The sequence below is a fragment of the Perna viridis genome, chromosome 8, assembly GCF_037379345.1.
Source record: "Perna viridis isolate PV_CMFRI_1.1 ecotype Kerala chromosome 8, ASM3737934v1, whole genome shotgun sequence".
Lineage (NCBI taxonomy): Eukaryota > Metazoa > Mollusca > Bivalvia > Mytilida > Mytilidae > Perna > Perna viridis.
In genome coordinates, this window is record NC_142452.1 from 11,640,515 (window position 1) to 11,668,018 (window position 27,504).

General features: G+C 32.3%; 3 protein-coding genes across 9 annotated transcripts in view; 1 reads left to right on the plus strand and 2 right to left on the minus strand.

The window, feature by feature from the left end:
• The window catches only part of LOC148609337 (histone-lysine N-methyltransferase SETDB1-like), a 40,473-nt gene extending 33,214 nt beyond the window's left edge, over positions 1-7,259 (minus strand). For 2 of the 5 annotated variants that reach the window (XM_088542674.1, XM_088542671.1), the window contains exons 1-5: positions 7,199-7,259; positions 5,017-5,188; positions 3,357-3,512; positions 2,910-3,003; positions 1,566-1,766 (exon numbers count right to left, since the gene is read on the minus strand). In XM_088542674.1, coding sequence (XP_088398800.1) covers positions 1,566-1,766; positions 2,910-3,003; positions 3,357-3,512; positions 5,017-5,146 — 581 coding nt within the window. In that variant the 5' untranslated portion in view covers positions 5,147-5,188; positions 7,199-7,259. Of the gene's footprint in view, positions 1-1,565; positions 1,767-2,909; positions 3,004-3,356; positions 3,513-5,016; positions 5,189-5,676; positions 5,727-7,115 lie in introns of those variants that run through there. The other 3 variants (XM_088542673.1, XM_088542670.1, XM_088542672.1) reach the window with 2 other exon arrangements.
• Positions 7,260-7,263: 4 nt separating this feature from the next.
• Positions 7,264-13,668, plus strand: LOC148609338 (ATP-dependent RNA helicase DDX55-like). 2 transcript variants are annotated; one of them, XM_088542675.1, is made up of 6 exons: positions 7,264-7,703; positions 8,556-9,031; positions 9,758-10,332; positions 11,657-11,909; positions 12,772-12,829; positions 13,584-13,668. In XM_088542675.1, exons 1-6 carry the CDS (start codon positions 7,316-7,318, stop codon positions 13,601-13,603), a joined length of 1,770 nt encoding a protein of 589 aa, XP_088398801.1. In that variant the 5' UTR covers positions 7,264-7,315; the 3' UTR covers positions 13,604-13,668. The 2 variants fall into 2 exon arrangements, with proteins under 2 accessions (XP_088398801.1, XP_088398802.1); XM_088542676.1 differs by lacking the exon at positions 12,772-12,829 and having other exon boundaries at positions 7,265-7,703.
• A 750-nt stretch (positions 13,669-14,418) lies between these two features.
• LOC148609339 (uncharacterized) lies at positions 14,419-26,357 on the minus strand. Of its 2 annotated transcripts, XM_088542678.1 has the most exons (7): positions 26,278-26,357; positions 25,446-25,547; positions 25,039-25,140; positions 23,776-23,964; positions 21,235-21,392; positions 19,121-19,159; positions 14,419-16,639 (listed from the first exon to the last, which is right to left on the minus strand). In XM_088542678.1, the coding sequence occupies exons 2-6, from the start codon at positions 25,545-25,547 to the stop codon at positions 19,135-19,137; spliced, it is 576 nt and encodes a 191-aa protein (XP_088398804.1). In that variant the 5' UTR covers positions 26,278-26,357; the 3' UTR covers positions 14,419-16,639; positions 19,121-19,134. The 2 variants fall into 2 exon arrangements, with proteins under 2 accessions (XP_088398804.1, XP_088398803.1); XM_088542677.1 differs by lacking the exon at positions 19,121-19,159 and having other exon boundaries at positions 26,278-26,355.
• Between the last annotated feature and the right edge of the window lie 1,147 nt (positions 26,358-27,504).

Sequence of the window (27,504 nt, forward strand, 5' to 3'; positions counted from 1 at the left end):
TAAGCAACTGCTTAGCAATTAGACTGACATCAAATAAGTATCTTTGTTACTTAATAGGATAAAAAATGATACAAATTTTTTTTGCTGCTGAAACAACATGAATGTGTTTTTAGTTGTGTAGTCAATAATTTCTCCTTTTTTTATGCAGATCTGATGGGAAAAAATCCTTTTCTGTTTTAGTGTTGCCACTGTAACAAAATTTTATTCAATTTTACAACTTTTTTACCTGAACATATGTTTACCTTCTAAAACACTTTGCACTGTAAAATTAGTCAAGTGTGAAATAATTCATTTAGTACATGCAGGATAATATGTATACAGTGGTAACCAGAGTAATCTAAAAACCTATTTAAATATACACTCCCTAAAATCTCTTCATGTCAATTTAAACTATTTTGATATACTTATTTTGTCCTGACTGAACAAATTCTACAGTATAAAAGGGTTTCGTAAGGTTCCACTATATCATGTTCAAAAAGGCAATGAATCATAAGCTTCAAAAGGCTGGTTGGTAAAAAACTGCATAGATCTGTATATACAAACGTCTCAGAATGTGATGACTCTATTCGCTATACTGCTCCATCAAATCAAATTGATACAGGGAAGATAATGCAAACTTATTGAGGTCTCACTAACCACTTCTAACGTTTCCATTACTTTACATGTTAAAAAAGTAATTTTCAAAGTCTCACTGTGAATTCCCAGGACAAATGACATCTTAAAGCTGCATACTGTTGCGAAGCTTGGAAAATAAGGCTTCCAAAATCATTATGCTAATGGTACGATGATAGTAGAAATTCTTCACAAAATTTACTTGAATAAATAATACTGAAAATCCACATTTTTACCTGTTCTGCTAACTGACAGCATGGAAGCATATTACTCACACATGTAAACAATATTCATACACTTTTGTAGTTAATTACATATATGATTTTAAAGTACACATTCTCAGCTTTATTTTGACTACTTTTAATCATAATACACACAAATAATGCACTTACAATGCACATGTCTAGGTTCAGTGCGTTTTGGTACTACATAGGGGGATGGCCATTTGACCCGGAAGTGGTTAGCGAGACCTGAACGGTCTGGAAAATTCCCAACGATGTTAGAACTGTCAAATTTGCGATGCAATTTTTGGTTGTTCCATCTGGGGGACTCAAACTCGTGCCGCTGACATCTATGGCAACACTTCCTGCACAAAGTCCAGCACCCTAGACCACTCGGCCAGCTAGGCTATATAAAAATATAGCTTTCGCTGGCCAGATCATTCCTCCTCGTAGGATTAATCTAGGGCTGTAACTTAGTACAAGATGTATGGTAGTACGGGACAGTTCATCTAAGTATTATTATGTAGGATAGAGGATCAAATTAATATATATCTGTGTGTGTGATTATTAGGATAATCGTGATTTTTTCCAAGTTGCACTATATATAAACAATATCTAATCTCTACAATTAAATATAACTGTTTGACAACTAAAAAAGGTATTTTCGATATAGAAAGTGTTATTTACTATCAGGGAGGATAAAATAGAGCTTTGCTGTACTTTAAAACATACCTTGGACCAGAAGAAGGATTAATACCCAGAGTCTGAGCAAGGTTACTGTTCTGCTCTAAAACAGTTCTATTTTTAGCTGCTATTTCAGGATCAAAACTGGTAGAAATAAACTGTACATCATCATCACTGTCTGTCTCTTCATTCTTTGCATTGGCTTCAGCAGCATCCCTAGCTTCTTCTTCTAAAGCTGCTTCTCTAAGTCTGATTAGAATAAACAACACAATAAACTACTGTGGAAAGTTATTTTAGTGCCAATTTCTGATTTTCTAATTCAAAGGAAAATTTATTTAACCATTCAAGATATTACCGATACCGGTAGCTTCCAAAGAACACATTGATTATTTTTAAACAACTTTATCATGGTATGAAATTGAACTATGTATTTAAGTAGCAGTTTTTATAAAAAAAATCAGACAAGAGGTGATTCATGGGTATCAAAAACCCACCAAACTCAATTTTATTTTTAACTCAGTAACCATTCCATCTTACTTTGTCATTTGAGTTCTTGCACTTTTAAGATAAAAATTATATAGATTGTGTATGAATTGGCATTTTGCAAGAGTTAGGTTTCTTGATTTGGTTTAGTTTGGTTGATTTCAGTAAGAAGGCAATGTATGGTTTTCTGAAAAGTACAGATCTTAATACAGGAAGGGCTATTGTTACTCAAAAGTATTGCATATGTAGACCAAACATATAGCATATGTAGACCAAACATATAGCATATGTAGACTAAACATGTAGCATATGTAGACCAATCATGTAGCATATGTAGACCAAATATATAGCATATGTAGACCAAACATATAGCATATGTACACCAAACATATGGCATATGTACACCAAACATATAGCAAATGCAAACCAAACATATAGCATATGTAGACCAAACATATAGCATATGCAAACCAAACATATAGCATATGTAGACCAAACATTGCATATATAGACCAAACATGTAGCAGATGTAGACCAAACATACAGCATATGTGACCAAACATATAGCATATGTGACCAATCATATAGCATATGTGACCAAACATATAGCATATATGACCAATCATATAACATATGTGACCAAACATATAGCATATGTGACCAAACATATAGCATATGTAGACCAAACATAGCACATGTAGACCAAACATATAGCATATGTAGACCAAATATATAGCATATGTAGACCAAATATATAGCATATGTGACCAAACATATAGCATATGTAGACCAAACATAGAATATGTGACCAAACATATAGCATATGTAGACCAAACATAGCACATGTAGACCAAACATCTAGCATATGTAGACCAAACATATAGCATATGTGACGAAGCCCATACTTACTCTTCTTCTTTGTCCAGTTCCTTTAACTCATCATAATATTGTTGTATCTTATCTGAGCAATCATCTAGTATCTTAGTCACTTGTTTTTGTCGACCTGTAATTCAACACCATCAATGAAAAGAATATTATACACTGAACCGTTTAATGATGGTACTGCAATCTAAACAATGTCAATCAGTAGCATGATAATAATATGATTTAAGCTTTGCCAATGAGGGACAGAGCTATTTGTTGTTAGGGGCAATGTTTTGACCAAAAAGAATTATTGACTTGAAAAAACACTGGCTCTGCCCCTGCATCAAAAGTTCAAACTATCACTTCAGAAATATGTAAGTCATTCGCAACAGAACAATTCTGAGCCATTTATGTGTCAGATCCCTGTTTTTAAATAAGGAAAGAAACCATACACTTGGTTCTGGATACCATTATGGTAATATCAAACCTTACTTTCAACTGTTTTAAGTTGTGATGTGAAGTTATTCAGAGTCTGTTTAAAGTTTACAGTTTCTTCATCATTCTCTGGGTCACACAAGTCTTTAATTGAAGACGTAATTAATTCATTCAAGTCAAAGTCAAATTTATAGACAGTATCATCTGCAGCATCTAGAAAAAAAAGACAACGTAGAATATGGCCTGGATTTCATAAAAAAAATCTCCAACTGAGATTTTTTCTAAAATCCCCAAGTTTTTTCCTCAAATCTTTGACTTCAATTGATATTACTTTGAAATTTTTTTTAAGAAATCAGGCCCTGTTCAATATCTGTAAGAATATGGTTTTTTCATGTAGATAATACCATCTGTAGCATCAAGTAAGAATTAAGACTCAAAAAGGAACTTACAGAAAGTCTCCTATAAACAGGTGACAAGGAACACAGGGGTAATGTGACTATATGTATCATCACATTCCAGCTGAAATGACCAATGCAAATCAGAACTTTTTACAAAAAAATGTTATGGAATGGTCCACTGAAATTCTGAATATCTCTAAAAATAGCCCATTCTCAAAATTTTAATCATTATCACTCATTACAAACTATTATCAGCATATCACTTAAATACTAACAAACAAGATCTTGGCCTGGCCAAAAAACTAAAAAAATGCAGGTAATACTCTGTAAATACTGAAGACAAAACACTACATGAATTGGATAGCTACATAACAACACTGATGCTATGTTTTTCATTGTACTACATGTACAAAACAAAATATTTAATATGCATCACTTTAACCCGGCCACTTTTTTGCACCTGTCCAAAGTGAGAAATTTCTTGCCTCTGTATGTCTTGTTTCGTTTTCACCTTTTGTTTATTTTTTACCTGAGTATATAGGGGCAACTCTCTCTCTGTTCCTGTGTATAATAATGTTTTGGGACCAGCTGCAGCCTGTCCCATGGTGTGAGGGTTTCCTTGTCATTCATTGAACACCAATGGGTGGCCTTTGGCCTTAACTTAATAACTTCAATGGCAGATCCTGGGAGGTTTATGAGGGTTGAAACCTACAACACAATAACTTCAACGGCAGATCCAGGAAGCTTTATAGGGGTTATAACCTACAACACAATAATTTCAATGGCAGATCCTGGGAGGTCTATAGGGGTTGGAACCTACAACACAATAACTTCAACGGCAGATCCAGGGAGGTCTATGGAGGTTGGAACCTACAACACAATAGATTCAATGGCAGATCCAGGGAGGTTTATAGGGGTAAGAACCTACAACACAATAACTTCAACCATCCAGGGAGGTTTATGGGGGTTGGAACCTACAACACAATAACTTCAATGGTAAATCCAGGGAGATTATCAGGGTAGAAACCTCCTTTTGTAGGAAAAATTTCTACAAATCATCACAAAAAACCAATACCATATAGCAAGCTGTTCTTGAACTTGCAAATACAATATGTTAACTTATTAAAAAGTCAATGGTTTAGTTTTCAGTATTCTTCAAATCACACTAGGCATTAGCCATTGTTTTTTGTTATGCTAGCTGTTATTTTATTTTATTTTTTTTTTCATCTCTGAAAATTACAGAATTTCTGAATTTGACTATCAGATTTTTCTTCTGTCTTGTTAAAACTTTCTCTGAAATGCATCCACAAATCCCATACCTTCAAGATTGAGTTCAGGTTTAGATTTCTTTATAGAATCATCACTAGGTTCCAAACAGCATGTGTCCTTCTTGCTTTCTTTACATTCCATTATCTTTCCTTTCTTAAACCAACCTTTATTTTTTCCCATTCTTGTTACCTTAATTTACTTATCGGTAATGAATGCCAGCTCCTTAAAAAAAAGATAGTATTTCTTGTGAAGTATCATTCATATTGTTACAAAATCTTTGCTACAGGCTTATAAAAGAACAGTTCCCTCTTAAAAAAAATATGCAGAGGGTGGTTTCAACCTTTTTTCACAGTAGAATGCAACAAAAATTTAGCAGTAAGTATCCAATGTATGTATCATCTTAGAATAAACAATACATGTACACTTTAGATGAAGTCACCAAAGAATAATAGTGCATTAAAGTTCATTTCATGTTCAAGGTTGTATTTGCTTTTCAAAATTTTGACAATCAATTGTATATTCTATTGGATGATATTGCATAAACATTCCTAAATTCAATCAGTAAAAGAAATATTATACACTATGGAAATAACCTTAATATATCACAAGCCCTAGGTTTGAAATACATGTACTTAGTACTAGTAGATTACACAACATAAAGAGCAAAAAAACTGTACCTAACACCAAATCAAAATAAAGGGATGTCTTACATCTAAAAGTCAAGACTCAGAATGTGTGTTTTTCATTATTCCAGATACTCCTTAAAATAAAAAGAGAATAATTTATGCAAGACCATAACAAAATACAATTAATCCCACATTTTTTTTTCAATTACCTATTGTACATGTTACATTTGTACCAGTTTTGTATCCATATAAAATGTTGTATTTGTAAAAAAAATGATGTACTTTTTTGTATTTTCAGTTTACTCTTCTTCTACCATGTGCCCCATTCAACAAAGACAAGTAAGATTTACATGTAGGTATTTTATATTATAACATGTTAAAAAAGTACTAATTACCTAGAAACACATATAAATGTATAAAAACTAAAACTGAACTATGCAAAATAATGTACAATCTTAATTGCTTTAATAGGGACATAAAAACTCACATTCCAGGACAAAACAACCTGGCACAAGGGTGAACAGGTAATCAGTGTGAAACTACTAAAATTTAGATAGTGTCCCTAAAGCTGTGCTAGCTGTGCACCTCTAGTTAACAGGGACAAATAAAGTCATCCTACTGCCCAGGACAAGTGAAGCTACCATTCAAAAGAGTTAAAATTATACAAGCCTTGAGTACAGACTTGGGGTAATTAAAGAGTCATCAAGGGAACCAAGGTTATAGCGGTAATCAAATGAATGCAATCCAAGGACAAAGACAATACATGGAAAACAGACACACACAACAAAGAACACAAAGCAACCAAAATCACACACACAAAGCAACAAAAGCAAACGAGCAACTCAGACTCCACTAAAAACTGGGAGCATGGACAGGTGCACTGGTAGGGTAAGCATCCTCTGCTTTTCTAGGAAAACTATGACCCGTTGAATAAATCAGTTTTTGTGGTGCAGATGGATAAACCATAACGATCCACGAGTTCATGATGACAACCATAAAACTTCTGTAGTGATGACTTCAATCTTGTAGCAACATAATCCTGTTCCAGAAGCCTATTTGTTAGAGTTCTAGCGCAATACAAAAAGTCTGTGTAGTTACAGCAAGCTCTGGCATAACGTATAGGTTGTAATATGAACACTCAGGTGCTGAAGGGATGTTGCCACAGTTGAAAGGAAAGTTGAAAAATATAATTGTAATTAGCTGTAATTAATTACAATTTTTTAAGTACTTCAATGTTATGTGTAATTCAGTGGGTTTTTTTAAATTACATTTAATTGGAAGTAAAGCATTACTTTCCATATTTTTGCATGTAATTACTTTTTAATTTGGTAAAACCAATACAACTAGAAATTGGGATTGCCTTTACCCATTGATCTCCCAGTTACATGAACACTGAAAGACCATGCCTGTTGTCGTGGTCCATCAATGCATCATACACCAGTTAAAATCTAGAGAGTATCTTGTTCTACACCACAGTTAAAATCAATAGAGTATCTAAGTATAATTATAGTAAAATTGCGTACAATCAGATACTTTTGTCATTGTGTAGAATGCAAAAACAAACGGTAATATTGCGAGTAGACGATACCAATTTTCAAGCGTTTACCTTTGTTTGGATTGAACTCTTTTAAGTGAAAACAAAGTCAGTCAACACGGACTGGTTTTCTGTTTTCTTTCTTCAAACACTTCCTTATGATGATAGGTTACGAAAGGACCAGTAAAAATGTCTTGCACATGGGAAAACTTACAAGTGAAGCTCTCTTTATCGGTTTTAAATACTTTAGCAGAGCTTAAATTTAAAAGTCCTACACCAGTACAATCAGCATGTATCCCACTCTTTATGAAAAACAAAGATGTAGCAGCCGAAGCCGTCACTGGCAGTGGAAAGACATTGGCTTTTGTTATTCCTATCTTAGAAATATTGATGAAAAGAGAGAGACTTACTAAACATGAAATAGGGGCAATCATCATATCTCCAACGAGGGAACTATCCCAGCAAATCTATCAAGTCTTGTCAGCCTTTCTACAGAACACTCCAGATATAACAGCTGCACTATTTATTGGTGGCAAGAATCATGAAAAAATGGTCAATTCTCTAAAAGATGAAGGAGGTATGTAAATATGTAAACATGTAAACACGAGAGGAAATATCACCCTTGGACATGGAATACAATGTAGCATCCTGGTAACCCCTGAGTTTAAATATAGAATCTTGTACTTAAATTTATAGCATCACATTTTTATTGGACCCTTTGCCTTTGGGAAGTTTTTTTGGGGTATCATCCTGGAACAAAATATAGCATCTGGGCAATGTGATGCTATACGGCCCTACTATTTCAGAACACTACACAAAACCATAGTCCAAATGTAATTCCTTTTATGTCATTCAGTACCTCTTTTATAACCAGTAAATATATTTGTGGTATTTTTTTAGCTCAATAATATTCTATTATTTCTGCAAATAGAATTAAGATCTAGTCTTGACTTATCAACTGAAGATTTTATGGACTCCTTTTTGGCCTTGAAAGACATTAATAGTAATAAATTTGCATTCAGGGAATTTAGTTCTTGCAGTAATGTGTCAAGAAGTGTTAAATATATTAAGAATGTTCTATTAAACACACTATCAGTCAAATTTTCCATCCTATCATCAATATTTTACCATTAATAAACAGGAAGTGAAGAGCAGTGATTTTAACCAAGTAAAATTGGCAGTAAAATTCAAATTTTTTAAAATCTTTTGTTCATCAAGGAAATTATTTTCTTACATTGAAATCGGTTTTTATTTGAGTATAATTACCATGTAGGATAAAGACTCTTAATATAGTTTATGAATGTAAATGTACATTAACATTGGATATGTTTTAAAATTTGAGAAAAAGGAGAAATGGAACAAAATTTGTAAATGTGTGTGAGGTTATAAGGCTGTAATATAGATTTGATGTTTGATTTTTTATCTTTAGGTCACATTATTGTTGCTACCCCTGGAACTCTGGAGGCAATGTTAGAAAAAAATGTGCATAATTGTAATATGGCAAGTAGAGTAAAGTCCCTTGAGGTGCTTGTACTTGACGAAGCTGATAGTTTACTAGCCATGGGATTTGAACCTAGTATCAACACTATTTTGCGATATCTCCCTAAGCAACGGAGAACAGGTCTGTTTTCTGCTACACAGACGGATGAAGTAGAAAAATTGATTAGAGCAGGACTAAGAAATCCAGTCAGAATTAATGTCAAGGAGAAAAAGTCTGATGATATTCAGAGGACACCATCAACATTACATAACCACTATATTATAGCAGATTCTGATGAAAAATTTAATCAATTAGTCAACTTTGTACAGTGTCACAAAAATGAAAAGATAATGGTGTTCTTTAGTACTTGTGCTGGTGTAGAATATTTTTCAAAGTGTTTGATGCATGTTTTGAAAAATGACCAGGTTTGTATGTATTTGTAAATTCAGTACTTGTGTACTTGTTAATGTACAGATCTGTAGAATAATGGTACATGATATTTTTATTTTTAAACATTACTTATTAGTATGAATACCTATATTCTAGTGATTGAAAAAGGCAAGGACCATGGGCCATACGCCCATTGAAGCTGAAAATGAGGCATTAATTTTATTTGTTTTGTTAAAAAATGGCATATTTAATCTTGAATACACATATTTGAAATAAATACTGAAAATGGTCCTTTTAAAAATATTCTGTCTGGACTACTGAGATTCTAAGACTTAGTTAAGATACTTATGTATTTTCATACAGATTTAGTTGATAGTACATCAAAGCAACTCCAGTGCATTTATTTGTTTAAAATGTGCAAATTTTAGGGAAAAGAACTCAGATTAAATCTTCAGTGAATAAGCCTTGAGCTGTCATGAGTTATCACTTTTGAGTTCAAAATGTTCCATTAAATAAATTTAAAAATACAAACTGTGATTAGAAATAGACTCTTTATAACAAACATATTTAAATGGACCTACTTTTAATCACAGCTTAACTGTTTTTTTTTTTTTAATTTTAAAGAAACATTATCAGCTCCGCTGGAAAGTGTTCAATGACTTTTGACCCCCTCAAGTCCTTTCCAATGACATTTACCATTGATTGCCTAAATTAGATTGCTGTAATTTATAGTACATATATATGTATATGCTGTGTTGTAGGTGCTAAGTATACATGGCAAGTTGAAACAGAAAAGAGACAAAATAATGGGAAAGTTTCGCAAACTTACAAGTGGACTTTTATTATGTACAGATGTAATGGCCCGTGGTATTGATATTCCAGATGTTCACTGGGTTATTCAATATGATCCACCAAAAAATGCTGAGTCATTTGTTCATCGTTGTGGCAGAACTGCCAGGATAGGAAACACAGGGAATGCTTTAGTGTTTCTCCTTCCCACTGAAGATTCTTATATCAAGTTTATTGAAATTAATCAAAAAGTTATTTTAAAACCTTATAACAAGATGGAAAGAGTACATAACTATTTACCTAAAATACAGAAAATGGCTTTGAAAGATCGGGCTATTTATGAAAAAGGTGCAAGAGCTTTTGTTTCATTTGTTCAGTCATATACAAAACATGAATGTAGCATGATTTTTAGGATAAAAGCCTTAGACTTTGGTAAATTAGCTACTGGATATGGACTCCTGAAAATACCTAGAATGCCAGAAATAAAAGGGAAAGTGATTTATAACTTTCAGGCCATTGAAGTTGATGTTTGTAAAATACCATACAAGTACGTATTGTTAATTAAATTATAAAGACATGGGGTAAATTGTTTCTGAATCTTGTGAGATAAAGATGATGTTAATAATGTCCTTTAAATGACACATCATTATTACCAAATGAAAATCTTTTAGCTTAAAACCTTCTCTGATTCCTCTTAGATTAGAATGATTCAAATAAGTTAAATTTTTAGAGGCATCTGTTTTATAACATGCTTCCAAATCTGTTTTCTTATTTTTGTTTTGTTTATATGTTTTTGTTGTTGTTTTTGTTTTTTTTTTTTGTTTTTTTTTTTTGTGGGGTTCCTCAAAGCTTGTCAAATTTGTGGATACCAATTTTTGTGGATTAAGGAAGAAACACAAGTTCATGGATTGGAGGTTTTCAGTATACACATCTATGGAAATCTCATTTCCTTTGGGAACCAGATTGGTACCCCATGAGCTGTAGTACTTTCACAGTATAGATTAAAATAAACTGTGTTAATTCAAATAAATAGAAATATTTAACTGCAGTGTGAAGACTACATTTTGATCATGTTTATAGTGAAATGAGGGCTAGTTTATTTTTGAATGTTAATCTAATGGTTTCCGAACTTTACCTAAATAAACAGTTAGTTTTGAATAATAATTTTATTTTGTGAAACATGTCTAAACTGGAACCTGAAAATCCAAAAGCCTGTCTAAAACAATGTGAAGTCCCTTTACATCAATTTGAATGTAATTTGAACCTTAGTAAACTGAACTATGTTTCATGAAGATTGTTAAACCCCAACAAACAAACAAACATGAAGAGCAAGTTTTTACATGATATAATAATTAAGATATAATTCATGGAGGGGGTAGATTTGTACTCATTTTAACATGGGTACAGCATTTATATTTGATTATTTAACACCAAGCGACAGCAAGGTGTTAAATAAGAATATAAATGCCAAATCCATGTTAAAATGAGTACATCTACCTCCGGAATGAATTATTTCTTTTCTAATATAACAAATACGGTAATTTTTGTGACAAAATTTTCCCAGGTGTAGCCAAAATAACAGCTGTTCCGTTTAACCCCGCCCTGTATGGATGTTGTATTATATTTGTATTAATATGTCATCATATATGTTAAATGTGTGTATTTATTTAGATAACCTCTCAGCCGTTAAATCATCATGTAAGCCTTTTTAAATGAGTGTTTTGTCTCAAAACGTCAGCGAAAGAAAAGAGACAGTGCACAGGTGCTAAAGGTGGGGGTTGTACCGACATACACTGTTTGATGATATGAAGTTGTCATATTAGAATTTACAATTATTTTATATGTAAAGTGAAGTTTACAATTTTTATTAGAGACAAAGCTAGAGAAAAACAAAGACAGCAAGTAATCGCTAATGGGGAGGAAAATAAACAGAAAAAGCAAAAATCAAGACCACCACGGACACAAGCTTGGTCAGAATTAAAGAATAAAAAACAAATTAAAAAACAAAAGAAAGATTTGAAAAATCAGAAGAGGAAATATTATCAAAGAGAAGATAACTCCAGTGAGGAGGAAGAAGATTTGGAAAAAGACTTCAAAATGTTGAAGAAATTCAAGAAAGGAAAGGTAATTGAAATGTTTTAACTTGTTCTTAAGAAGAAATTTTGCTGTTATATAATGGTACATCATTATCAAGGACCGTATTGTCATTATCTAGGTAGTCCTTTTTGTTGTCAGTAGATGTTTTTTTGTAGAATAATATTACTATTAGTCAGTTGATCTTTTTAAAATTTATAACAAGGTTCAAAGTCATAAAAGAAGGTTGGTAACAATTTTGGGGGTCATGGTCCCAACCATTTTAGAATTAGAGGCCAAAAAACAATTATTCTTAGAATTAAACATGTAACTCTATGATATTGGTCTGCAATATTTTGTACCACAGTGGTCAGACTAGGATTTATTTCAGTGTTTACATATAATAATACTTCAGCTTTAAGAAATTAGAGACCAAAAAGGGGAGCCAGAAACAAGCATTTTCCTAATGTCCAGACAATAAATTGACTGTTGTGCCCATTATTGAAGACTGTGTGGTGATCTGTAGAAGTGTATTTGTTTGTTGCTTTTGGTGGGTCTCATTGGCAATCATATCACATCTCCTATTATTATATTATTGAATGCATCTCTTTGAAATTGTATGACAAGATACATGTACCATACCACTAAATGAAGACTAGGATTGATCTTTGGGGTTAACACTTGAACCTTTGAGAAATTGAGAGTCAAAAATGGGCCAGAAACAAGCATTTCCCTTATGTCTGGACTATAACTTTAGTATAGGTGAATGGATCTCATTTAAATTATACTATAAGGTATCATACCACAAAAAGAAAATTCTGGGATTGATTTTGGAGATTTGGACTTGAGCTGTGTAAGAATAAGGGTCACAAAGGGACCAGGAACCAATACATGTATTTTGTTCGGATTTCAGGATGACAACACAGTAAAAGATCACTGTATCATAAAGTGCTGTAAAAACAAAGGTTGGGGTTAGTTTTGGAGGTTTTGACAGGAACCATTTAGGAATAAAAGGACCAAAAATTAGAAAAATTCTCATTATGTGTTAGATATCTGTCTAATTCCACTAAAATTTCAAGGATGAATCATGTTTGAATGGTGTGTTCAACTGGCCCAAACTGCTGAAGGTTTGACCTCTGCAGTGGTATTTAGCTTTGCCCTGCAAAGCATTTAATGTGTTTAAAATTAAGTATTTTTGCAAGCTGAACTATTTTTGGGATCTGGGAAAAGAGTGAATTATTTATTTTTAAAATTCAACTTAACAGTACAATTACATTAAAAAAATGAGATATTGACCAGTTGTGATAATGCTTATAAGTTTTTTCAGTTAAGAACCATATTTGGCTGCAAGTAAAAAAAAAGTTCTATGAACAGTGATTTGTGTTTACCGTGAATTGCAGGTAAAATTAACCAAAAATTGTGGTTAAAGCTGGACTTGAAAGTTATGGACCCAAATTTGTGGTTTACAATAATACTTCCGTAGTATATTAGTATTATGACTTGTAAGATATGTGTTGGTCATGTGACTAATTGATTATTCAAAAGAATTGAATAGAAAGCAATCAACTAAATCGTACACGTCTGATTTCCAGACTTCATTTTTCACATCTTGATATATAACGGTAAACTTACAATCATTGGAAGTTGAATTATTACGATGAACACATTAAATGTACAAGTCCTTTATTTTCAGTATAAAGTGATTTTTACATTGTTTATTTACAGGTTTCCACGAAAGATTTTGACAGAGAATTCATGAACTTATCAGATATGTCTGACATTGATAATGAATAAACAGATATTTGCTCCATACTTCTATTATTTTTAGCAGAATTGAAAGAATAGTGTAAAGAATATTCTTTGTTTACTGCAGTACTTGAAATTTAAAACAGTAATATATGGTGTTTCTTTGAGTTACTATTTTTGATGTTATGAAATTTATGAAAGTGGAAAGTAAGTTGTTTTAAAATCATACAAATATTTTAATGTTGGGCATTGCCTTCATCACATCCAGATCATGTGTTAGTATACAATAAAAAATGAGTTTTTGTGGTTCACTAGATTGCCTTAAAATTTATAAGAAGGTCAGGCATAATATGTAGATGTGCATGAAGGAAGACACTTGTTTCCCAGTGCCTGCAAGGGAAGTTTTTACGTTAAATTAAATCCAGCTCAACAACTCAATAGTTTTTGATGAAAGTTTTTAAGAAGGTTAGACATATACGGTATATAATTGATACAGAGCATCAGGAACACCCTTTCCACGTTGATGCTCTGAAACATTAATATTTCAAAATTGCTCTATTGGAAGTGACGCATTTAATATACTTTATTAATGTCAGAAAACTCCAGACATTTCAGGCACTGCATACTCATCCATATCCCAAATTTTGAGTGGGGTTTGTTCTGTTTCCATGTGAGTTGTTTGTGTGATATGTAGTATATCTAATGTCCTTCTGGTGCTCATTTATTATTTTGATCATTAATTTCCCTCTTTTCATTTAACTATTTCTCTTTTAGCACAGCCTAAGTGATTACTACTATGGCTAGATAATAACAATTATTTAAAAACATAAAATCATTTATTAAATATAAACAGACATTTACAGAAAACCTGATTCAAAGACAAATCAGCTCATCCAAAATATGATAGTAATGTTCAATCAATACAAGAAGTGTACATGTATGTTGGAAAACAAAAGAAAACAAAAAAAAAACAAATTATAGTTCATGGCCAAGAAGAAAGCTACTATCTATATCAAATAACTTTGTAAAATACATGTTCTATTACAGGTTATATACTTCAATGTTGCATGTGGTGATAGAACATTGCTGGTACATAGTACATATACTTATTATAAATAACATTTTCTGAAAGAGGCACAATGGAAAACTTTCTAAAAAGACCATAACATATAATGGAACTCAAATGGAATTTTACTCACTGTGCAAGCCATTCTTTTCATAAAAATCATTAAAGCAAATTTCACTTTGATTAGTCAGCCAAGATGCACTTGCATACCTAGAATTATCATCAGGGTGAAATTTACCAAAACATTTTGCCAAAATCCTTGAACCATACAAAAAACTTTAACCTTATCTATGACCTATCACAAGTCAATGCATTTGCTTGCTAAAATTATCTTAATAATTGTAGTCGGTACGTTCATAGAATAACAAAAGCAGCTTCAATTATTTTTATCTGTAACCAATAATAATACACTCAATGATTCGCATACCAAAAATTAACTGTGTGCTTTCAAAACAGAACTAAAGGAAAAAATGTCTGACACACTGCAAACCTAAACTGGCAAACCTTGTAGAGGACTTCTTAGAACACTAAATCAAGTAAATGCAGAACAACCAATAAAGAATGATATGAAAAAAATCATGTTCAGATGAAATACAAAAACTGATTTAACACATGTAAAATATTCTACAAAACAAATGGCACTATATTGAAAAAAAATATATTCAAATTTAATCAGATATAAAAAAAAAATTTAACAAAGATATTTTATGCTTGCCTTTTGGTAAGGGATATAATGTACAAAGCTTGATTTTACCTGAGACCTCTTACAATATCAGAGATTAGAATTATTGGAACACAAATCAGTATTAGTATATACTAACATCCATGGAACCCTGCATGTATATAACATGTCCAAAGTACAGATTAAAAAATATAGAAATAACCTAGGTTTGAGTAATTCAGAAGAAAAAAAAGATTAATGTATGGTTTCAAATATAAAATTCAAACAAGATATGTTAGGGTGAGTGGCACATGATGGTTTCCAAATTGTAATTTAATTTTCTTGCTTAAAATGTTAACTTGATAGGAGAAAAATACAGCCAACATATGTAATACATATACAATAAGTAAGTTAATCTTTCATGACCTACTTTGCAGTGAAAAAATATCTTGGTAGGAAAAGTGCAAAAAATCAGAAAACTTGAAATTTTAAAAGGAAATGTTAAATATAAATATATAGGTAATCAATTCCTGTCAAATGTCATCAAAGTTTGAATTTTATATGGAATGGTACTTAATAGACTGCTTTGTTAAAAAAACAACAATTTTCCCTTTCCAATTGTTTGATACATGTATATGCTGTAAGTTGATAAGATGTATGTACTTTTAATTCCATTAAAGACTACAAAAACTACCATCTTAAAACTAATTCTTAACAACAAAAATACAATTAAACATAATGAAATTAAAACCTTTAAAACATGAGATCCATTAAAAAAAACTCAAATTTCACAGTACATATTATTTATAAAATCAATAACTAACACCTCATAAAAAAAACAGAAATCAGCAATCTAAAAAGTTGAGAAAAAAAAACAACAAAAACAACAAAGTGTCAAAGCAGTATTATCCTGAATGAAAACCAGAACCATTTTTTTTTAAATTAAATTTCAGAAAAATGGATAAAAAAATACTGAAATATTACATTACTGAAGTATTTTTTTAAATGTTCAAAACAAGGACTGAAAACAAACAGTTATAATAAACACACAATAATGAAAAATTCTCTAAATTAAATAGTAAAAAATATTTTTAAGTTGAAAAGAAAAATAAATTCAGTAAACAGTATAAAATGAAACAAAGTTTGACACACTGTTGGTGTTGTACCAAATTACTGAGACAGTCATGTCAAGGTAATATATATTATCAGTAATAGTCAGAAACGTAAGGTTTCATCTCCAGAATTCCTTCCCATGATGGCCGACAATAACACTTTACACGATCAACAGATGCAGTAGATTCACCAACACTGAAAAAATGTAATAGTTTCATTTAAAAAAATAGCTTTCATTAAGTTTTTCAAATCTCTAGTAAACGGGGCTAACTTTCCATTTCCTACTTTATAAGGTTTAATACTAATACAAAAAAAACAAATACATGTAATTATGATTGGATATATATTCAAACTGCACTCTGTTCCATTATTCACTGGCCTCATTTTGTTTTGATTAACAGTCTGGGCCTGTGGAAAGTTTAGCTGAATATAGTGCAAATAAGTCGTTTGACTGTCATTAGATTTGCATGACAAATATATAGAAAATTTTGATAACAGACAATTCTGATTAAAATGTATAAATTTACTGCAAAAACCTTTTTGGTCAAATACCGACAAGCAGTTGTTAACCAGGTAACAATGATAGTAAAGACCCAAAGTACATGTATGTAATAATATTAGTTTTTAAAACAGGACCACAATAAAGAAAATGCTTTGACAGGTGAACCCTGAACAGTTGGAGGGAATATGGACTAGGTTTTGATGTCAGATAAAAAAAATATTTTTTCACTAGCACAGATATTTTATTTTAATTCAGCAGCAACCACAATCAAAATTTTTTATCTGAAAATCAACTTTGTTAACTAATTCAGAAAATATATAATCATCCTCTTATTTTTTTCATTGGATGAGTAAATTCCTCCCCCTCCCCAATAAAAAAAGGAACAAATATTAAATATCACACCCCTTGGTATCATACAGATCAACTTATTATACTCAAGTTTACTGTCCAGAAATCAAACATCTATATGCAGCTGATATCCACAATGCATTATGTGGATGTAGGAATGTATTAATACTGCTTATGACCATGATAATGACATTGCCACAAGAATAGAATAGAAGACACAAAAGCCTGATATTGAACATACAGGGGCAGATCCAGGATGTTAGATTAGAGGGGGAGATGCACAGCTTAAATTTTTTGAAGTTATATTTTGGAAATATTCTTCTAGAGTGGGTGCAATGTAGATATCTTCTGTGGTATAATTAGCGCAAAATTAAAGTTTCAACCTAAAACTGCCTAAATCAACCCATGCTTTGCAAATTTTAGGGGCTGCATGCCCGCCATGCTCCCACCTGAATCTGCCCCTGACATATGTACATGAATAATCAAGTTTCTGAAATTAAAAGTGGTGTCAATACTAATTGGTAGGTGACTGTTACAATTTATATATAAATAAAATGCACAGTATTTCTTTAAACTGAAGAGAAGAATTAGGAATAGCACTGAATGAAACACCAAACTTTTAAGGCCATTACATTTAGTAACAAGCACCATTTTTTAGTTTAAAATCTTAATTTCTATACATGTCCATGATGTCTCTCTAATGTAATGATCTCTGTAGGTGTGAGGGATTGCAATTTTAAATAACCACCTGAAGAAGCATTCATGCCTATAAGCTGATATCAACAGAGGTTTAATAGTTCCTTCACCAATTTGAATACAATAATTGAACTTACAGTCAATATTACATGTAGAGTAAAAACTAAAAATAATTTAAGGAGGCCTGACAAAAAGAAAACAAATTAATTTTCAAAACATCCACAATGCACCCTTCTTTGTATTATGTTAAATTACTAAAGGGTTTGAAGGAGACATGACACAAAAATCCTCCGAAATTTGACCTTGAAGTCAAAGTTCAAGGTCATAGGTTACTATCCATGGTACCCAACACATTGTCTTTGAGTGATCTACCTACATGCAAAAGATCAAAAGCCTACATCAAAATCCAAAAGTTACAACCTGGACACTAGTTTGTATCTGATGGATGCACAGACTGACAGACAGCTTGATCACTATTGGAGCGACTGTCACTTTTCTTGGTAGGGCCCTAATTATCAGGCCCTTCAGAATTTATAAGTATTTCCAATTAGTGAAGTTAGTCAGACATACTAAGTGACTGTTTTTACTGGAATCAACAGTGTGAAAAGTGTGGGCAATAAGTTGTGAATTCATCTTGGTTACTCATACCATATGCAAAAATGGATAGAAACTTAGTCCTTTGGCTTTTTTACAAGATTATTGCACTAGCATGCACTGCAGTAAATCAACATGCATAAGGAAAAATAGCAACATTCAAATGTGTATTAATCTTTTTTTTTTCTGACATGTATCCTGTTCAAGACATCAAAATGGAGATTGAGACCAGAAAATGTAACACCTAGGGCATTACTCCTGTTTTTATTTAAGAATAATATCAGTATGAAAATACAAACAAATCCAATTAAACTTTGTGAAGTGCCTGGTAAACACACATTTACTATACTGGTAAATAAACACATTAGGGTTTTTTATATAGAAATAGTAGTGTAGAGATCATTTTTCAGTCACATCTCCTTTAAACGATAATAGTCACATGTATCAGGATTGATTATGACGGGTTAAAATGAAAACCTTGATTATGACGGGTTAAAATGAAAACCAGACTAAGTGGTGTCAATGTGATGATATACCTTACAGTCAGACATCACAAACCATGGCCTGAGTTTGGGCTGAAAAAAGAAAATGACCACAGATTAACTGTGGTACAGGAACAAAAACTAGAACATTTATTGTACAGAGAACATTTTTGGTTGTTTATATTAAGTTATATGTGTTTTTTCATTATATATAGTCTAGCAGACATTTCATGCATTTCAGTAAAGAATCATTTGCTTCATACAGTGATTCCTGCTCAGTACTGATACACCACTTATTTCAAAATGTTAGCTCCAATTTGAAGGAACTGAACTATCGCAATATAAAGCTTACTTGCCCCAATGATATATTTAACTTGGCATCATTTAACAAAGCATACATAAGACATACATGAGTCCTATTGGTTTGTTAAGGATCAAAAAGTGCTTTGTGAAACCATATCCAGAAAACCATCCAAAACTAGGTTGCACAGTGGTCAAACTCTATTTCACTAAGAATTGCCCATCATGAAATATTCTTGCTATGGGCCAGCAAAAAAGTGTTGATTTTAACCCCTGTCTCAGAAGGACACGATAGTTGGACTCTGTACTAATGAGTGTTCTGTCATATGACTCATTGCAGATAAAAAGATAGGCCTCAGGAAGTTCAGTCTTAACTAGCTGACAAAAATATGTTCCTTTCTCTCTGAAAAGAGCATCTTGAGCATTGAATGCTGTTGCCATTAAAATGTAAGAGGTACCCAGAAGGCACTTTCAAATTTGGGTAACTACCCACAGAAGCAACTTAAGATCTTTATACTTTGAATTCTTACACTGAACTGTTAAAAACATAACCAACTATAGAGCAAATCACAGTGCCTTACCTGGGTACCTCATATGTTTTGATGGAACAGCCTTGACAAAGGAGTAATAAGATTCAATTTATAAAGTTGTTGGTACATGTATTAATTCACTGAGGACTGACCCCACTAACACTTACACTTATAAAACTTCAACAACAACAGTAGCAATAGTTGTTGTGCTAGATATACCCCAACTTGTGCAGGAAATTGATATTCAACAGCAACCAGAATCACTTACAACATATTTTCATCTATATAAAGCCACATACTTAATTTGAATTCTATCTAATCAATTGGGAGTCAAGTCAAGATTTTCATTATAATAAATTAGTTAAGACTTTTCCATAAATATAAACATTTGATGCTGAAGGTTGGTTGTACTTGTATTAACTTAATCAAAAATGGAATTTCACATCCTACCAGTAGTTTTTATGGTAATGTAACTTTAACTAGAAATACTGAAAAACAGGCTCACGAATAGAATACCACCTGCTTCAAATGGACACAAATGTAAAACTTTTAATTTGGACTTATCTTCCTTCAGTCACCAAACAGCATTAATACTCCTTCATGTACATCTACATATCATACCAGTACCCAACCTTCCCATAAAATTTCATCAAAATCTCTTGAGGGGCTTAGAAGTTATGCTTATAAAGTTTTAACATGTAAACCTTTAATTTGGATTATCTCCCTTTTGTCCTATTTGTTAAGGCATTTGTATTCTTTATTGATCTTAAGAGTTAAATATGAATTGGACAGATTTCCAAAATTGGTTTTAATGTATTTTCTCGCCATTATCCCAAGTTAGGGGAGGGTTGAGCGCTCACAAACATGTTTAACCCCGCCACATACTGTATGTGCCTGACCCAAGCAAGGAACCTACAGTTCAATGGTTGTCAATGTTTTTTTCTGTTCCTTGTTATTCAGTTTATTTTTTTTTTCTACTGAATAGGTCAATTTTCATCTTTAATGAATAGTTTCACTTCATTTATTTCAAGGTCTCTAACAGCTTGCTTTATTGTATGGGTTTTGTCCATGATTGAAAACCATTTGGTGACCTGTAGCTTGGCATTTCTTAGATGACTATCTCATTTGAAATCATACCAAATCCCCTTTCTTTATAATGGTGACAAAATTCAGACAGATGGACAAAGTGGTTCCAATATACCATCCAGAGCTATAAAAATTTTAAGTATAAATGGACCACATGAAATCCTAGGGTTTTACAAAGAATTCTTAGCTTAATTCTCTCAACTGATGCTATTTTAACCATTATCGAGTTTTTAATTAAATGTTTAAACTCACACCAAATGCTGAGGTTCTACAAAGCGAGAATTGTACTGTTGAGGATCAGGAACAAAATCTGATTCCATTGTGTTGGAAGCCATTTCCTCTTCAGTAGGCCATATAGTCATAGTGGTGTTAGAATACACTTCATCATTTAGATTCATTATCATGTCATCCTGAAATACAAACATATCATGAGTTGTTACCAACATATAGGCAGATTTTTTTCAGTGTGTTTATCATCCTCATGGGAGTTAACATCCTATGTATAAGGTGATAGAATGTGCAGCTGGAATAGGTACACTGTACCATTTTCCAGCTTCCAAATATGTGAATAGGTAAGGTAAAATGAACATAATTATACAACAAGTCAATAAAGTTTACATTACAAATTATACAGATAGTCAAAAACATCCTTGTCCTATCATCTGTTGCATTTAAAATTCATATTTGTAGAATAAATACATGACAAATATTTATTATACGTCCTAGTGTATCATAATCAAGGGAACACTCCTAATATATGTGGGATTTGGTCTCTTTTTTGAAAATACTTACATGTACATTTAAAAATATTGAAGTCTACTGCTGTCCATTGCTCCAATCAGACATTAAACCAGTCTGTCAGGTTTGAAGGTTACTTTCCTTTGCTCAAAATTTTTAAAAAATGAAGTCAAAGTCGGGAATATGAAAAAGGTCTATTGTCCCGTTATCTACCCAAGGCACAGTTTTACATAGCCATGCAAAGTGGTTTTGGAACTGGTATGGAGGAAACCAAATTTTAATATTTTCTTTACACAGAGTTAAACTACAGGGTTCTCCCAAAGATTTTTAGATAGCACTGTATTAAGCGCACGTGATACAATGTTAATATGTCTTGTGTCAAAACTTGTCACTTTGTATTTATTTAATGTATTATATAATAAAGATTGTTCAGTGTATTAAAATGTTCATTTGTACATTGCTGTTTTGGTTTACATGAATAATTTGGAGGTAAATAATACTTTACCTTTTTTCTTCTTTTGCAGTAATTATAACTTAATAACATTTTTTATTTTTCCTTCTTAAATTAACAGAAAAATTAAAGATAATCTATCAAATTATGACAAGTAATTCTTCATAAATACTTCCTCTAATTCATACACACCCAGTGTTCTTCAAATTTTTTGCAGACAGCAGAACCTTGCAAATTACAGTTTTTCATTTGTTTTGGGGCCTCAATGGCTCATTTGACTGTGATATTTATTTGATTAAGAGCAATGGCTATTAAACTTTTTCTAGTCTTAGTAACTTTCAATATATCTATATATTTAGAATATTATTCTAATCAGGTACATGTAAAAGACTACTCTGGTCTTAATATTCAGGTTTCCAAAAGTTTTCAGGAGGTAGTGTGGAGTTGACCTAGTTACACCAGGAAAAATATAAATCTTATTCTTGTTATTTAAAGTTGGCACACTAGTTGTTTTGTTTTGTTTTTTTAATATTATGTTTATATGTAGTTTATTCATGACAAAAACCCCATATCATGATTTACAAAAAAAAAAATTTTCCCCACACCTGTTGTACTATTTTTAGACAGGGGATTTTACGATCTATTTCTTAACGAATTTTCCCACCAAAAAACGTGCTCTTGATGCACAAAAGACGGCCATTTCCTTTTTTTCTTTTCAAAGTGTTTTGTTAGTATCTGATGGAATAAATATTGTTTGGGAATTTAATATGTTCTTTTATAAGATAAATCAGCTTCTTAATCTTGAAAACATTATGTGATTGTGCAATTATTCAACTTTGCATTTATAGCTTTTGGCCAGGGTTGAGTGAATTTTTACCATAGTCAGTTTTGATTGGTTCAGTATCAGATATTAATATCTGATTGACACCTTCATTAAAATTAATTTGTGGCCAGGTGGGGTGACTGATAAAGAATCTTGTCGGCAATGTCGTAACTTTTATTGGCTTCAGACACCTGTGCGGTCACAAGATGATCAACTGACCATAGCATATTTACTGCTTATTACCTTGTAGGATGCCGTAAATGGCCTCGGGGCACACACGATTCCTGTCAGAATTGATTTTTAATCCTCAAATTTAAGTTTATAGCACAGCACTGGGAGCAAGATAGCACAGCGCTCAATCTCGATAGCGCTGTAAAGTGCAGAACTTCAAGGGCCTGGGGAGAACACTGAACTATCTGAAAATTTCTGCTGTACAATGGATTTTAGTTTATTCCTTTGAATGTCACCATGATTGACAGTAACATCCTTTACAGTTAAACCTAACTAAAATGATCCTATTTTGGATTTTGAAACTGGTTCAGTTTAGACAGGTTATTTGTTTACTAAGATTTGAATTACATTTAAACTGATCTGATAGAGATCTATACAAATGAAACAGATTTTTTTTTCAACAATGTCAACTCAGCAGTAATCATCAGTGGCATCACATTTTGTCCTAACAGGCTTGACACAATTGTATAGTTATACTTCTGTTTAGACTTCAAAACTGCTGTTATTCCATGTGTTTTAATCTAGTATTTTCATGAAAACTTGTACATACCTGTTGAACAATACCGGTATGTTGAAGTGGTAACTGTTGGAAACATGAGGAAACCTGCTCAGGCTGTGTAATAACCCCAGGATTTTGAGGTATATTCGAGGATTGAGAAAGAGGGTTATGATTAGGGACTGGTGGCAAAAAACCTGGGCAAGTCAACTGCTGCTGTCCTTGTGTCATGTGGCATGGATTCTGAAATTAAATATAAGCTTGTTTGGATATGAAAACAATGAAGTAGGATTTAAACAATAAATACATACATAAAAAGCAGTTCTCAAGGTCACTGAATAATAATTCCATTGTTTTAATTACAACCTTAAACTTTGATCTACATTGTAAAAACCTCATAAATACTGGTATATGTGCTTCTATTGTTATTAAGCATTCATCTGATCTGAAGCAAGGAACAATCAAACATTAAATACGGTTCTCATACAAAGATAACCTGTGCTTCAAGTGTAGTTAAATATAAAGCCATAAGCTGGATTATCTCTCTATGGAGTCCTTGGACAATTTAACATTGCCTTACGCACATTGACATATGATGCCCAATCTTCCTATAAATTTACAGCAAAATACCTTGAGGGGTTTAGGGGCAGTTGCACTTATGATGTGTTAACATGTAAAACCCTGTAGTAATAGTTGGTTATTTTTTAGTGTGCACCACCAGTAATGAGATTATTTCTTCACAGACTGAATTATCTTGACAACATTGGAAGTAAATGCACAGTAAAAAAAGAATTGCAATGGTAAAATCCGGATTTGATATAGCGGAATTCTGTTGAAAAGTGAAAAAAAATCATGTCTGCAATAAATAGAAATAACTCTAAGAAGAATTGGAGACAGTAATTTGCCTAATGAATAAATTGCAAAAAAAAAGCTATATCTGAAATATAAAAATAAAAGCTGTGGTATGATTGCCAATGAGACAGTTATCCACCAGTTATCATAGTTTATTTTCTAGAAGACAAATTCACACCAAAGTTGAAAATGACACATAAAACAGAATCAAATTAGTCAACATGGCCCACAAAATTAGAAATGAAGTCTTGAAATCTGTGGTGTAAATACAGTTTAAATGGTTATTTCTATGCTTTTTTGCACCATTTAATTGGAGTTTCATTGACCCATTGGATCAGGACTCCAGATTTATCCCTGATCCACTACTTCAATGTCAGCTTTTATAATTTGAAGACACATAAATCAGATAATAAACATTGCCAAAGATTAAAGATGTTTTATACTTATTCTAACTAAATACTTTACATTATTGAGATTCTGTGAGATCATTCGATTGTGATTTTCATCATCCATGCAAGCATCACCTGCTGCGTTTAGTACTGTACACCTCCTTTTGTTGTTTTGGTCCTAATGTAAATGCGTAAGAATTTAAAGAACATATAAAAACTTCAGAAATATGAAATACACATATATACAAATATACATACATTTGTATCAATAGAATATTCTTCATCACTTTTTAATAAAGATACATGTATAAAAAACATTTAACACATGATCATAATCATATCCTCATACATATTATCACTGCACATGACAAGATGGAATGCACAAATGGTTGAATGTCTAGCAAAAATATAGTAAACCAGGAGGAATAGTTTCATAATTATTAAATAAGAGAAAAAGTATAAAATGTAGTTTATTCAACTCACACACAAATCAAATGAAGGAGCATCTTCTGACATCTTCCTCTTCATACCATTACTAAGTTGTGGGGGTGTCTGTACTGTCCATAAGAAATCTGAGAGAGGCATCTGTACAAAATAGTTAAATGATTGATACAAAATGCTTTATTGATCGTATCAAGGGTTCAAATTTACTTCAAGAGTGTAAGGTCCTAAACTTTTTTTGCATCATTAAATGAAAGGTCCTCTTTAGCGAATAAAGTGAAAGGGTTTAAATAAGAGTAAACATAAATATTGGTTTCCTCGTCATTCGTTGAAGACCCATAGGTCCCTTTCATATCAATAGAAAGGTCTTGGACATACATCATCATTACATGACACTATATTAACATTGTATAAACGAGAATGGAAATAGTGAATATGTCAAAAAGACAACAATTCTACTTTAATGAAAATTGTCAGCTCCTGCTTTGAATGTCCCCTATGTTAAATATATCAGTGGATTTTAATTTTTATTCAGAAACACCTTAAAAATTTGCTACAAATTACAATGAATCAATGAGCAACTGAAATACAGAATGGGCACCTTGTCCAAATGATTATACAGCTTAAGGAGACTTATTTTTATTTTGCTTGGTCGCCACTCTGAAACTGAGTGAAAAAAAAATGTTCGATTTTGAAATTTATCAAGGTAATCATTGATTCAAGTTTTAGCAGTTTAGGTTTCGGAAACTGATACCCAGAAACATGCTACAAAAACCTCAACGGTGACTATTTCACGACAGAATTGAGTAGTACCAATGATATTTTACTTAGGTTTTCAATTAGACACTATTTTAATCATAATAAACAACAATACCTTTCTTATGTTTGCGTTGAAGCGTCGACGGCTTGTTTTAATTTCACGCGCCGGTTTCGTTCATTTTCGGCAATTGTCGTAAGCTTCAAAATTAAATCTTCAATCATTCGAGTACGATATGTATTAGCTTAACTCGGCTTTGGTACGGAGGAATCAATAATAATTTAAATATATAATAGTGTTTTGGTTTGAGAGTCCATGTTGAAACTTAATTGTCTTGTATTGTAGTTTTCTGTAGTGATTAGAAAATTACTGTTCCTGTCACTACTTTTCTAAATGTTTTCATAGCAAATTATTTGTCTGAGCCTGATTAAATTCTCCTTTTTTATGGATATACATTTTCTGTATTTAACTCCTTGGTATGGTGGATATTTTATGACATGTTTGATATTTGATTCTGCTTAAATATCTTTAATAAATATAGACATATTTCAGGTGATCTCAACCAACGGCATATCAGTCCGAAGAATATCAAACATTATTTGTTGTATGATATATATCGGGATTATTTGAGCACAGTTGAGAAGCTAGGTGGTGATGTCCTTTACCAAAGACCCGTGAACGGGAAAAGGTCAGTTTCTGTCCGGCCAGACGGAATAAATAAATCGGAACAATCATGAAAAAAATGTGCGCCGACTGTAGAATTGGAAGGATACTACACCAATCATCCCGATAAGAGAACATGCGTCACCATACTATACCAGGCCGCGGTGCTGGAGCAGGAAATTATGGCCCGTACAGGCAATAAGTCTGTCGAGAGTGTGCGTATAAATATAAACGCCCATCTAGTGTACAAACATGCTGAAGGATGTTCTAATGTTTTAGAGCCACAAACCGGGGATAAGACCGCTTAAAGAATCAAATGTGAAACGGTCAGCATGCCCAGTAGTACACTGAGCTCGCACATCGATGAAAGTATTAAAGAAGGCAAAGTCGATCCGAGAGGAAGTGTGTTGAATGGATGTGTCTTTACTCCAGCAGTGCTAGAGGTTGTCTGGCAAGCTATTTTCTGACTTAGTGCCATGCTAACGTTGCGGTATGGAGGAGCGGAATTCCAAATTCTTACGTTGTAGAAGTAGACGTGTCTTAAACTTTCGTACTCTTTCAGCTTGACAATTGAATTATGTAGATACGTTATGAAATATGTTTATTCAATTATATCGTTTTAGTTTTTTTTAAAAAAAGGATAAAGTGATGAACTCTGTATATTTCATTACTACATTACAA

Coding starts and splice junctions, on each gene's coding strand:
- LOC148609338 (XM_088542675.1), top strand. CDS start 7,316: ATGTCTTGCACATGGGAAAACTTACAAGTGAAGCTCTCTTTATCGGTT. Junction 7,704..8,555: donor TTCTCTAAAAGATGAAGGAG/GTATGTAAATAT, acceptor TTTTATCTTTAG/GTCACATTATTGTTGCTACC. Junction 12,830..13,583: donor CTGTAAAAACAAAGGTTGGG/GTTAGTTTTGGA, acceptor GTTTATTTACAG/GTTTCCACGAAAGATTTTGA.
- LOC148609339 (XM_088542677.1), bottom strand. CDS start 25,547: ATGCCTCTCTCAGATTTCTTATGGACAGTACAGACACCCCCACAACTT. Junction 23,965..25,038: donor TCTCACAGAATCTCAATAAT/GTAAAGTATTTA, acceptor ATTTAATTTCAG/AATCCATGCCACATGACACA. Junction 16,640..21,234: donor GTAGAACCTCAGCATTTGGT/GTGAGTTTAAAC, acceptor ACATTTTTTCAG/TGTTGGTGAATCTACTGCAT.